The sequence below is a fragment of the Periplaneta americana genome, chromosome 7 (genome assembly GCF_040183065.1).
Source record: "Periplaneta americana isolate PAMFEO1 chromosome 7, P.americana_PAMFEO1_priV1, whole genome shotgun sequence".
In the NCBI taxonomy this organism is placed as follows: domain Eukaryota; kingdom Metazoa; phylum Arthropoda; class Insecta; order Blattodea; family Blattidae; genus Periplaneta; species Periplaneta americana.
In genome coordinates, this window is record NC_091123.1 from 168,144 (window position 1) to 182,121 (window position 13,978).

Genomic DNA, 13,978 nt, shown 5'->3' on the forward strand with positions numbered 1-13,978 from the left:
TTAATATTATCTTCCCACTACGTCTCGGCCTCCCCAAAGGTCTTTTTCCCTCTGGCCTCCCAACTAACACTCTATATGCATTTCTGGATTCTCCCATACGTGCTACATGCCCTGCCCATCTCAAACGTCTGGATTTAATGTTCCTAATTATGTCAGGTGAAGAATACAATGCGTGCAGTTCTGTGTTGTGTAACTTTCTCCATTCTCCTGTAACTTCATCCCTCTTAGCCCCAAATATTTTCCTAAGCACCTTATTCTCAAACACCCTTAAACTATGTTTTTCTCTCAGAGTGAGAGTCCAAGTTTCACAACCATACAGAACAACCGGTAATATAACTGTTTTATAAATTCTAACTTTCAGATTTTTTGACAGAAGAGTGATGATACAAAATTACAAATTATAATTTATTACAAACGATAAAATGAAAGCATTAAATTTATATATAGGCAATTCGGCGATTCAAACTTATCAACGGACAACCGCCACTGGGATGACAGTATTGAACATCTGTACAGCTCCACGCAGATTGATCGTGACGTCACAGCCTGTGCGTGGGTCCCGAGGAAATTAATTAACTAGGCAGCAAGAAGCCTGATATATGAAAGTGTCTAAGTCTGTGGCTAACACAGCGTTCAGACATTCGCTCGTTCTTAGAGACCCGCTCTAGAATAACATCAATAAGTAGGAAAAAAGGTAACAATTACTTCATGAAACGGCCGTATTGCGCGCTGTACATCACAGCTTGGCTACGTCACTACATGCTGGAGGGATAGTGCTTATTGTAGCCCAAGAAAGAAGAAGAAGATGATGATGATGATGATCACGATGATGGTACAGATTTACTATTACGCGTGTCATACTCATCAGGTTCGAACACGCAGGTCTGCATGGATGAACACGCACCTGAATAAGATGAACTTTCCTCTTCCAGATTTGACAGAAAAAAAACATTTTTATAACCACGAAATTAAGACATTTGACTTCAACTGACTTACGTAAAAACCTGTTTATGCGCATCGCAATAACTTCCAGTATTATCCATTTTCAATCTTGCGTACACCACTTTAACACTTGAATATAATTAATTGATTAACTAGTGGACTTACTAACTTAACAAACGCAAAAACACGCAAAAAAGAGGACACAGAATAATCTTGGTGGAAAATTAACCTGGGTTATTTGAGGCCAACGTTGAGACTGAGCGAATCCTCGGCCTCATCTCGCCATGACTAATCCCATCGACGCTAAATAACCGAGTAGTTGATAAAGAGTTGTTAAATAACCAACTAAAAATATATATGGCCCACACTGACTTCATCGACAAAATTTGAGACTCCAACTGAATCAGAAATTCGGTTCACTACTTCGTATTTTTTTCCGTGATCACATCGCTTCTTGTTGAATATTGCTGGATCGCTTTTATTTGTTTTCATACTTCCAATCTTCTACTATTGTAATAAATCAGTAACGAGCTTCACTTGCTCCTGCTACGCGATGTTAATTTCTTCCATAAAGCATTTCCACTTCATCCGGTAATAAGTGGTCATCTTTAAATTTGATATTTCCTTGCGTACCGGTACCGTAGAAGTGGGTAAAGTCAATCAGTGGGTGTAAAATCGATCATTTGCGATTTTTATTGAAAACTATATATTCTCTCAGTTACTTGTTAAAATTTTGTTCTGCTGACTTCATTGCCTGACATTGCAAATGTAAGCGAGAGGGACAACAAAAAGCCTGCGAATGCCAAAAATGGGAACACTGTGTAATTACCGTTGAAGTGAAAATTGTTATTTTCAACTTTTTCTCTTAAATGAAAACAAAGTCTTACAAACTCTAAATTATCGTCAGCAGTGAAAGGAGACAGGAAGTATACGTAAGTACTTTTCGTTGAGATTGTATCCTGAAAGAATAGTTTTGCAGTTCGTAAATGTTTGTATTGAAACTTAATATTTTAAGAAAACTTGTACCTTTGTAGGGTTAAGTCGATCATGCCATCGACCTACTCGAAACAGATAGGACCAGCAGGAAGAATAAATTGTTCACCGAAATACCTCCAACTAACACTTATAAACAGAAAAGAGTCATAGTATAGCTTATATTGATGGGATAGTGAGTAAAGAGGAAGACGAAATTATGGTGAATTTCTTGCGTAAGAGAAGCAATGCCAAAGAAGCATATTTTGTATACCCCTCTGTACCTGACTATGGGAACAACGTAGTTTCTAAAGTGACATGAGGAGGGGAAGATTTCAAATAACATCTGACATAAACCTAAGCAATGTTGAATTGCATTTTAGATTATAATTGAAGGGTGGTATTTCAATGTAAATTTTGAATTTTTAAATCTTTGTTTGTTGGTATGTGAAGTATTAAAATGTGTTTTTATGTTTTATAAGTTGCCAATCATAGTCACGTTTGTACACTGGAGACCTATAGGCCTAATTGTATCGAATAGTATGATCACAGTAACAATAGATGCAGTATATAATGCTATAGGAATATATTGAAGATTATTATTGTTTTTACACCCCTTACAACAAATAAAATATAATAAGTAATACACTTAATTTGTTTTTTACAAACATAAACAGTGATCGACTTTACTCCACAATATTTTAAAATCGATCTTAAACTAAAAATTCAATGGTGATCGACTTTACCCTACTTAAGCAGGTAATTTCGATCACAAGTCAAATAAAAAAAATCAGTTTTTGATAGATTGTATTTCAATTCCTGTAATGTGTCTTCATAAGTGAAGGATATGACGACAAAATGCTATTTTCTAAGGAACTTCACTCCATTGCATAACCTCAATATCATAAAAAATTTCAAAATTTTGATCGACTTTACCCTCTTCTACGGTATCGATATCTCTCACATTGCTAACGAATTACCAATACTTTGTCGATTATCAATATTTCTTCCGTAATGAATATCAATCAGTTTCTTTTTTGAGCAAGCAATTGTCACATTCTTCTACAATTAGCTTTCATTTACTTTGCAAGGAATCGATATTCGGTAACGAATCAGTGTTAATCATTTATTTCGAAAAATATTATCTAGTACTTCGTAAAAATCTAATTTTGTTTCAGGAAAGATTTGTTATTTCTTATGACAATTTTTCCCGCCAAAAGTAGCGTTCCTTTCATAAACCACGAGTAATTACAATGTTGATATTTATTAGGGTAAATAATTACTGTTTGGTGAAGTAATGTGATTACTTTCGGGGAATGTTGAATAAAAACTTCTCTATGGAATAAAAGATTATATTTATGGACTAGCCATACCCGTGCGCTCCGCTGCACCTGTTAGAAATAAATATAAAGTAATTACATAATTAAAATAGGACGTTTGATCCAGGGAACATTCGTGTTTGATAGAAGCATAAATCGTTTATTATGTTGCTTAATTTAAATTGTATTTAAAAACTTAAAATGCGATCATTTTGATCCAGAGACACTAATTCGGTTATAAAAATTATTTCAGGAAATACAGGAAACGAATGTACAGAATAGCCTATCAAGTTTTCTGTGCATAAGAAGCTATTTTAATCCTACCTGTCCTCGATTCACTCAGAAGTTACTGTAATAACATTATAGCATTATGTCCATCTAGAGAAACTACACTTTCCAATGATGAAATAATAATTAATTACACCAATCGGTTAATTTAGCTTCCGATATTACTTCATACAAACACAGAAACATTCTCTGTAGGCTATGTTTCATAGCTTTCGATTGTTGTTGTCCAAGGCCCCTTATAGACGAAGTCGTTTGTTTTTTATTTCATTACAGCGCCTTAGATGGCGTTATTGTAATTTTTAAACTCATTTATCTCATTAAATATCAGTCCTATCAAAATTTTGCATGGAATAAAACTTATCGCAAATTATTTTTAAAGAAACTTTTGTTATGTAATACTTTTCATGAAAATTAATAATAAGGGAGATAGGCCTATTTCGATTTATTTAATTCAAGCCTCCTTATAACCTCCCTTTTAAATAAAGTATTTTGAATGCCATATAGCCTAAATTCTAAGTTACAACGAACTTAATTTATATTCCAATTTTCATATAAATCAATTCAGCCATTATAGCGTGAAAAGGTAACAAACATCCAGACAGACATACAAACAAAAATTTCAAAAAAGCGATTTTCGGTTTCAGGGCGGTTAATTATATATGTTAGGACCAATTATTTTGGAAAATCGAAAACTACCAGAAAAATTTCGGCTACAGATTTATTATTAGTATAGATAAGCAGCTGCGGTTTCGTTGTAGCATTGGCGCACATTTTCTGAAAGAAAGCAAGCAGCCGGCACCGTGACATCTTGTTGCCACATTTCTCAACACCTGCGAACTGAGAGTGATATCGTAGCACAGCAAACAGTGACTGCGCGTGTGTGGCTCCTGTAGCAGGAGGCTGGGTGACGTCACGAGGGGTTGGTGCGGCGTCGCCGGGCGTCGCTGCAGCCTCAGTAGCAGCCAGGATACGCGCGGAGCATCCCCAGTGACGGAGGGATGCTGGTGCTCCTTGCTCAACATGACCGCCGAGATGCGTGCCGTCGCCGCTAGGAGCGTCGTCATGGCCTCAGCGACGCTCGCCCTGCTGCTGCTGCTGCTGCCCTTGAGCGGCGCCGCCGACAGGATCGACATCGGTGAGTACGACATGTCGACGCAGTTCGTGCCCCCAACGTGTCGGACATTTACGTCATACTTGCATTCAACTAACATTACAAACAGTTTGTGTGGCACATCGCAATTATTTATAAATTAACATCATTAGAAAATATTACGATGTCCGTAGATATTATAAGATCGTAATGTTTAAAACACTAGAAATTAACACAAATTTTAGACCCTAAAGCAGCACTAATGAACGTATTAGATTAATATTACAATGACATCATTAGAGCTGAAACTGACTAGCTAAATATCACTTTCATAAACATGCGAGTGTTAAAACAGAACTAACATACATATCACAACATTGTACGTTTATGTAGAAGGGAATATTGTCGAGCGGAGAGTTTAGGCCTTTACATTTCATGACGTCAGTTCTACACCAATCAGTAGATAATAATATTGCGTTTTAAGGTTCAAAAACTTACATGAGAAAATTACTTTAATTAGATAGAAAGAAATCAATCCGTTGTTTATGCAGCTTCATACCAGAGACAATTTAAATATAATACGTATTAATTGCTGCTACATTTTAAGTATGAAAATGACGTGATTAAATTTCATTTTCAAAGACATCAGAGAATAATGCCTGCATCAATTTTACGTAAGAAAATTACGTTGTTAAAATTCACTTACACGTATATCTCTAGAACGTCTTTTACTTACAATTTAAAATAAGAATAAGATATTGCGCAAGTAAATTTCACAAATTAGACAACTATACTGTTTAAAATGAGAAAAGAAGATTTTTCCGTTGATATATTGATTATTAGGAGATAGTCGCCGGGATATTCTTCATAATATGAAGAGTACTATTCACTAAAATTGCCATATATATATATATATATATATATATATATATATATAGAGAGAGAGAGAGAGAGAGAGAGAGAGAGAGACGGTACCGGTATATTCGTCATTCACTATTATCACATACATCTGGACACGGTACCAGTAGTTACATCTAATTATCTCTTACAACACAGACTAATAACATCGGCACGTTATTTTTGCATAGGTAAATAAAACTGTGAGACGTTAAGGTACTGCAGACTATATTTACATAATTTTTTACAAGAAAATAGCATTGTTGAAAGTCAGTCGCAAGCGGTAAGCTACGCTTACATATTAATCATGAGAAAATAAATTTGTAAATTTGTCACTTAGACCTACATGGAGAGATGGACGATTTAACGTTCTGTTCACACACGCACAGTGAACATCCACAAACCTATTACAGATCTTGGACCATTTCAGTTTTACTTTAACACAGAAGAAATTATTTTTTTAAGTCACATGAAGGAATTTCGTGACATTTAAATTTGTATTATATTAGAGAAAATCACAATTTGAATATATTACACATTTCTAGGCATTGTAATATTCACGCAGTTATGTCATTCTAAAATTATTATACATCTGTTTAATAAAAACTTAGTCATATTTCAGCAACATGTCAACATTAAGTTTTTTTTTCGTAACTGTATTAAAAATCGTAACAGGCGCGTTGTAACCAGCAGAACGGTGAAAATAAAAACATTATTACGAAATTGGTTTTTTAACAATTATCTATTACATTTAAGTTAATTTTAAGAGCTCTTTATTTTTAAAATGTTCTAAATTTCAAACGAGAAAGTAGTAAGTCCGCATATAGAGTAACGTTTTTAGATTTATGGGTACTGTTTTAGGATGAACCACACGTTGCGTGAGCACATCACGCTGCTCAACGTCAATAAAGCACTGCGTCTATACACAGCAACATGATCTCCTTCATTCTCTTCAACATTTACTAACGGTAAATAATTCATTTGCAATGTAAGGCCCAGAAACAAAATTTTGGTCACCTCAATTTTCCAAGTTCCAGTTATAACATACTGACTGCTTCCGAGCCTAATGCAGTAAAATATTACAACTATCGGGAAACTGTTCAGGTCTAAATTAGGAACGCCAATTCTAGACACGCCTGCAATGTGGAAGATTAAGATGCATGTATCAGTATCGCACTAGGATATGACTTGAGACATCAACTAAGATAGCGGTGGAAAGCCACGAACATGTTTAATATTGTGAGTGGCCGTTATTTCATGTTGAACATCCATACACAACATTAAAGAGGGAAACGTAATAGCCTACATGTTAACATTCTGTTCTGTAAACATCGCAATACGGTCGTTTAAGTGAACTTTGATGAAGAGAGTGCTACAAGCATCACAAAACATTTACATTATTACTATCAAATTATGAGCTTTAATACCATTTGCTACATCCGGGTAGGAAAAGATAAACAGAGGAATATTCTGCTATGATTGCTATGTAGGCCTTCACGTTTAATGTTATGAGATAAAATTCTAGAAGAAGTATCCAAAATATTCATATTATCGGAATAGCACAGACATTAAAGAAAAAAAAAAAAAAAAAAAAAAAAAAAACATAGACAGGTTACATGAATACGTGGAGATCTGAGACTTTAAAAATGTAGGAAGCATTACATTGTTATTTAAGTTATGCTGGATCAGAAATTATGTAAAAAATATGAAATTGGAGTCATTAAGCTACGAATTGAATTCACTATTAATAAAAATGAACGCACTGAAACGTAGAAGTACTGTAAACCTTTTGACAGTGTAATATGTTGGAAACTGATCAGGAACTGTGGTGAGTCACGGTTTCATTCCCTCTCTTTCCACACCTCATATCAACAGCCTGCATGCATTTTAAATCTGATTCACATTTAAATGCCCCAACTCTGCTCTGCTCTCAACAAATTCAATATATTGTGTAATTAATAAATCATAATTCTCATTTTAAGACTCGCATTTCCCTACATAAAACAATGTTGGAACTGACTGACTCGGTTGATGGCTCCCAAGTCTGGATTTTAACACATTCACGATCTGTCACTACATCTGTACAAGTATCGCCCGTCATAAACTGAAATGCAAAAAATGTCAATAACACTAATTTCAGAATTATTCGGTTTTAAATTGCAAGACATATTTCAGTTTCTCGGAAAGAAATTAATTAAAGATTAGGACTATGAAGAAATATATTTTTACAACAATTACGTTACAAATATATCACACAATTTTATGTTACAACTATAAGAAATCACACTAGTTTTCAATTTTAAATCGATTTAAATTGCAAGTAATTTTGTTACTCTTCAACAACACGTGTGGTTGTGGTTGCTACCTTGGAAACCAGATCTGCTTGCATTAGGTTCCGGGGGGGCACCATATAGGGCGGAACTATACAAACACGTCGATACATTCAAAACAGAATTCTGTTTAAGAAGACAGCACATCAGCTCTACCTAAAACAACACTGAGCGCATTTAGAGACTCGTATGTGGACTTAATGAAAACAGGAAAGAAATGTATTGCCTACACCAGGTTCCTGAAAATTATAATTGAAATGAAGGGATGAGAATGAGATAGACCAAAGCCAACAATTTTTTTTGTGCGAGTTCATTTCTTACACATAACTTATGGGGAAGCTACTAGTAAGATATTATAAAAATTACTCAACAAATGACGTAAATATACGCCGAAGAAACTGTAAAATTTTGTGTGTGTGGTTTCCGAATATATCATTCTCACCCCTTCAAATATTAAAAGAAATTGAATAAAATCCTCCTCAATTCATTAATGTTGGCCATTTTTAAAAACCGCTGTTGAAATTACATGTTTTTAAACAAGATATTCCTGTGTTTATTGATAAAAAATAATTTGCTTAATTTTTAAATGAACCTGAAGTCTAATTCTGAATATGGATTAAAACAAATAAATCAGATCTTAATTAATATATTAATGAAATTAATTTAATTTAATTTAGCCTAATACATTATTTTATTTATTTTTTTTATTTTAACTACTGTTCTTATTCTGAAGAGAATTTAAAAACGTGTACACAAGTTCTTCCTGATTTTATGAAGACACCAAAATTAATCTACAAGAGCTGTTGTTTATGTTCTTAACAAAAGAGAATTAATATTCAAATCCCCCGAATTTCTCTGATCCGGTGCGACATTAAACATTACCAGTCTTCCTGGATCAGAAAATAGAAGAGTGACAAAACACCGTCCACACCAGGAATCGAACTACGAATCGGTTCAATGGGAAGCGTGCTCATTAATTTGAGGAATATTTTGTAAAAATAATTTTCATTTCCAAGAGAATTTGGAAACAAATAATGTATTTGAGTATTTTTATGAACAGATGCATTTATTTCAATAACATCTAACGAAAACTATAATTCTGTTTCTCTACGAAATTTAGAAACGTGGAAATAAGGTTTTTTTCAATGAGAGAAATTAATTTTGTTTCTTGTCATTGTCATTATAGTGATGTTAAAAAAATACTGTTGTACCTCTGTGCCAATATTAAAACACACACCTAGTATCTTTCTCAATTTTTGAATGGAAAGAATTATTTCGTTTATATTTTTACAATATTTTCTATCATTTCAGCTCTTATCCCCCCCCCCCTTCTTTTTCTTTGCATTTTTGTCATTTCTGCTTTTTTGTATTTGCATTTGTAATTTTACTTATATTTCTTATTTAGTCTACTCCTTCTTATTGCATATAAGCCTATTTATACTCCAGTGGTGCGGTAGAGAAGGCTTCATGGCCTTAACTCTGTCAAATTAAATTAATTAATAATAATGTTTAGGTCTTTAATTGATGATGAATTATATAAAAATGTTCATAGAATTACAATGCAGTATAGAGAAATTTAATGAAGTCTCGCGAAATAATATCACATTCAGCAGTTGGGACAGATGTTGTGTTTACATTATGTTGTACCAAACAACAATGTTAAACAAACATTTACAAATGGATGGTACTACAATTTTATTCTCGAAAAATAAATCAGTGCAGTGTTCTAACGACACAAGCGCCATAAATTTGCACAGAAATATGACGCTGCCATGCCAGCGCAACGTTGACTGCTGGGCAGTTACCTACAAATTGCAGTTCCTGACAACGTCAACTGTGACGAAGATTATGTTCATAAGAAAACAATGTTTAACGCCAACTTTCAAATTTTACTTATTAAGTTTGTTTCACAATATCCAACTTTCTAACGCACGAAGAGATGAAAAAGAAATACAATAATCAGTAACCAGAATAAATTGCTTTGCGAAGGAAGGCAATGTTGCTATTTTTGGAAATAGAACACGTGGGTGGACGGAGTCTTCTTGAACACAACTTCGAAGGTATGAAAAATAATAAAGTTATAAACTCAAAATTTAAACAGAACTACATTGAGGTGCAAAAAAAAAATGGAACACTACGAAATAGTGTGATGTTCATAAGAAAGACTATTGTAACAAGACTTTGCTACTTTATGAGCCCGTTCTGGTAAATTTAAAATTCGTACAATATTTTTAGGCTTGCTTAATTACTTACTGGCTTTTAAGGAACCCGGAGGTTCATTGCTGCCCTCACATAAGCCCGCCATTGGTCCCTATCCTGAGCAAGATTAATCCAATCTCTACCATCATATCCCACCTCCCTCAAATCCATTTTAATATTATCCTCCTATCTACGTCTCGGCCTCCACAAAGGTCTTTTCCTCTCCGGCCTTCCAACTAACACTCTATATGCATTTCTGGATTCGCCCATACGTGCTACATGCCCTGCCCATCTCAAACGTCTGGATTTAATGTTCCTAATTATGTTAGGTGAAGAATACAATGCGTGCAGTTCTGTGTTGTGTAACTTTCTCCATTCTCCTGTAACTTCATCCCTCTTAGCCCCAAATATTTTTCTAAGAACCTTATTCTCAAACACCCTTAATCTCTGTTCCTCTCTCAAAGTCAGAGTGCAAGTTTCACAACCATAAAGAACAACCGGTAATATAACTGTTTTATAAATTCTAACTTTCAGATTTTTTGATAGCAGACTGGATGACAAAAGCTTCTGAACCGAATAATAACCGGAATTTTCCATATTTAGTCTGCGCTTAATTTCCTCCCTAGTGTCATTTATATTTGTTACTGTTGCTCCAAGATATTTGAATTTTTCCACCTTTTCGAAGGATAAATCTCCAACTTTTATAGTTCCATTTCGTACAATATTCTGATCACGAGACATAATCATATAATTTCATTTATTAATATCTATAGGCTGCATCCTTTGCTTCCTACTCAAGTAGCGGACAGGGAGGCAGGCTTGAAGGACTTGCGAAATGAAACAATCATAAATGGTTTTCAAGTCCTCAATCCAGCCTTGAGCTATCTGTCACGTGTTAAAATGCGTTCTATGTTATGTGTAAATTATGGGAATGAATTAGAAAATATAGGCCAAATAAGACTTCATTAGTTCGAGAGAAAAAAGAATAAGTGTAACGTCTGAATCACTCATTCGGCAAAAATTATATTGCCAGCAAAATGTTCAGTTTTGTACAACACAGTTACTGCCGTGTCGGTACAGCGAAGATCGCAGATTGAAGGAGCTTCGAAAAGATGTAGTTTTATTGTGTCGTGTGCTACACAAATGTCTGCTTATAGAAAAAATGGAAGGCTCACAGACTTCAAAACGAAGAAATATTCAGAATCGATCACTGAAATAGTTGAAATGCAAGCCATTGTTAATTAACTGAATCCTGGCTGTTTACAAGTACATCAGCTCACCAGGAAAGACGAGACAGGTATGACACAAGGTATGTCGTGATGTTAACCACATCATGTCCTTGTGCAACATTGTGCCATGAACCAATCTACAATTCATATATTGAGGACTTTAACTCGTACATGTATCCAGAACCATCAACTAAGCGATTTCGCTATGAATAAATTTGCGACTTCGACAATTCAAACATCTCCGCAGATTCTGTTCACAGGTTTCCATGGTTACATCCTAGCAGTATGTTATTGTTCCATTGGAAAGCATTTAGTAGGTCTTTCTATTCCCTTGATGCATAGCAAATTGCTTCAACTTTGTCCGTTACATAACCCCGATGTCAAATATATGTCATCTGTGTTAAACACGACTACAATAGAGAACGCAAACTGTTTGCATACCGCAATAAACATGCAGCTTGATTTGTTATTGATATAATATAGAGCTATTAGAATTTCGGAGCACAATTGAAATTTTAAAACTCTTCCAAAAAATTAAAAGTCTAGTTCGGAGTACACGAGAAAAACGGGAAAATGCTTTTGTTTACTTTCTCCTTATACCGCAAAAATGTATCTTTCGAATCTTTCAAGGATCTGCACGTCTGTAAGAGGTTTGGACATGCTGTCTATGTGGAGCGATTTCTACTAAACTATTGGACGGATTTTGATATGATATTCTTATTGAATTTGGTATTCCCAAGAAACTAATTCGATTAATTAAAATGTGTCTCAGTGAAACTTACAGCAGAGTCCGTATAGGCCAGTTTCTATCTGATGCGTTTCCAATTCACTGTGGGCTAAAGCAAGGAGATGCACTATCACCTTTACTTTTTAACTTTGCTCTAGAATATGCCATTAGGAAAGTCCAGGATAACAGAGAGGGTTTGGAATTGAACGGGTTACATCAGCTGCTTCTCTATGCGGATGACGTGAATATGTTATGAGAAAATCCACAAACGATTAGGGATAACACAGGAATTTTACTGGAAGCAAGTAAAGAGATATATATGATTATATCTCGTGACCAGATTACTGTAAGAAATAAAAATTGTAAATTTATCCTTTGAAGGGGTGAAAAAATTCAGATATCTTGGAGAAACAGTAACAAATATAAATGCCTGTTATTATTCGGTTGAGAAGCGTTTGTCATATAAACAGCTCGAAAAAAAAAAGCTGAAGGTTAGAATTTATAAAACAGTTATATTACCGGTTGTTCTGTATGGTTGTGAAACTTGGACTCTCACTTTGAGAGAGGAGAAGAAAGAGGTTAAGGGTGTTTGAGAATAAGGTGATTAGGAAAGTATTTGGGGCTAAGAGGGAAGAAGTTACAGGAGAATAGAGAAAGTTACACAACACAGAACTGCACGCATTGTATTCTTCACTTGACATAATTACGAATATTAAATCCAGACATTTGAGATGGGCAGAGCATGTAGCACGTATGATTTTGGAGTTATAGTCACAGTCGGAACCAGTGACAAACCTATCACAGGTACAAAAGCACAGGAGTCCAAATCACACCCATCACTATCAGAATCTGCAAAGGCCATCTCATCAAGTTTCTGGTTTCATTTTTATAACTTAGTAGCCTATACAGCGGATGACGTGAATATGTTAGGAGAAAATACACTAACGATTAGGGAAAACACGGAAATTTTACTTGAAGCAAGTAGAGCGATCGGTTTGGAAGTAAATCCCGAAAAGACAAAGTATATGATTATGTCTCGTGACCAGAATATTGTACGAAATGGAAATATAAAAATTGGAGATTTATCCTTCGAAGAGGTGGAAAAATTCAAATATCTTGGAGCAACAGTAACAAATATAAATGACACTCGGGAGGAAATTAAACGCAGAATAAATATGGGAAATGCGTGTTATTATTCGGTTGAGAAGCTCTTATCATACAGTCTGCTGTCGAAAAATCTGAAAGTTAGAATTTATAAAACAGTTATATTACCGGTTCTTCTGTATGGTTGTGAAACTTGGACTCTCACTCTGAGAGAGGAACATAGGTTCAGGGTGTTTGAGAATAAGGTGCTAAGGAAAATATTTGGGGCTAAGCGGGATGAAGTTACAGGAGAATGGAGAAAGTTACACAACACAGAACTGCACGCATTGTATTCTTCACTTGACATAATTACGAATATTAAATCCAGACATTTGAGATGGGCAGAGCATGTAGCACGTATGATTTTGGAGTTATAGTCACAGTCGGAACCAGTGACAAACCTATCACAGGTACAAAAGCACAGGAGTCCAAATCACACCCATCACTATCAGAATCTGCAAAGGCCATCTCATCAAGTTTCTGGTTTCATTTTTATAACTTAGTAGCCTATACAGCGGATGACGTGAATATGTTAGGAGAAAATACACTAACGATTAGGGAAAACACGGAAATTTTACTTGAAGCAAGTAGAGCGATCGGTTTGGAAGTAAATCCCGAAAAGACAAAGTATATGATTATGTCTCGTGACCAGAATATTGTACGAAATGGAAATATAAAAATTGGAGATTTATCCTTCGAAGAGGTGGAAAAATTCAAATATCTTGGAGCAACAGTAACAAATATAAATGACACTCGGGAGGAAATTAAACGCAGAATAAATATGGGAAATGCGTGTTATTATTCGGTTGAGAAGCTCTTATCATACAGTCTGCTGTCGAAAA

The 13,978-nt window shown here is 34.8% G+C and overlaps 1 protein-coding gene across 4 annotated transcripts in view; it reads left to right on the forward strand.

Annotated features, from left to right (window-relative positions):
* Positions 1–4,409: 4,409 nt before the first annotated feature.
* The window catches only part of LOC138702818 (glutamate receptor 1-like), a 789,302-nt gene continuing 779,733 nt past the window's right edge, over positions 4,410–13,978 (forward strand). For all 4 annotated transcript variants that reach the window (XR_011332897.1, XR_011332898.1, XM_069830115.1 and 1 more), the window contains exon 1: positions 4,410–4,656. Coding sequence is in view for 2 of the 4 variants with exons in the window: in XM_069830115.1 (XP_069686216.1) it covers positions 4,542–4,656 (115 nt within the window). In the remaining 2 variants the exon portion in view is untranslated. The remainder of the gene's footprint in view (positions 4,657–13,978) is intronic.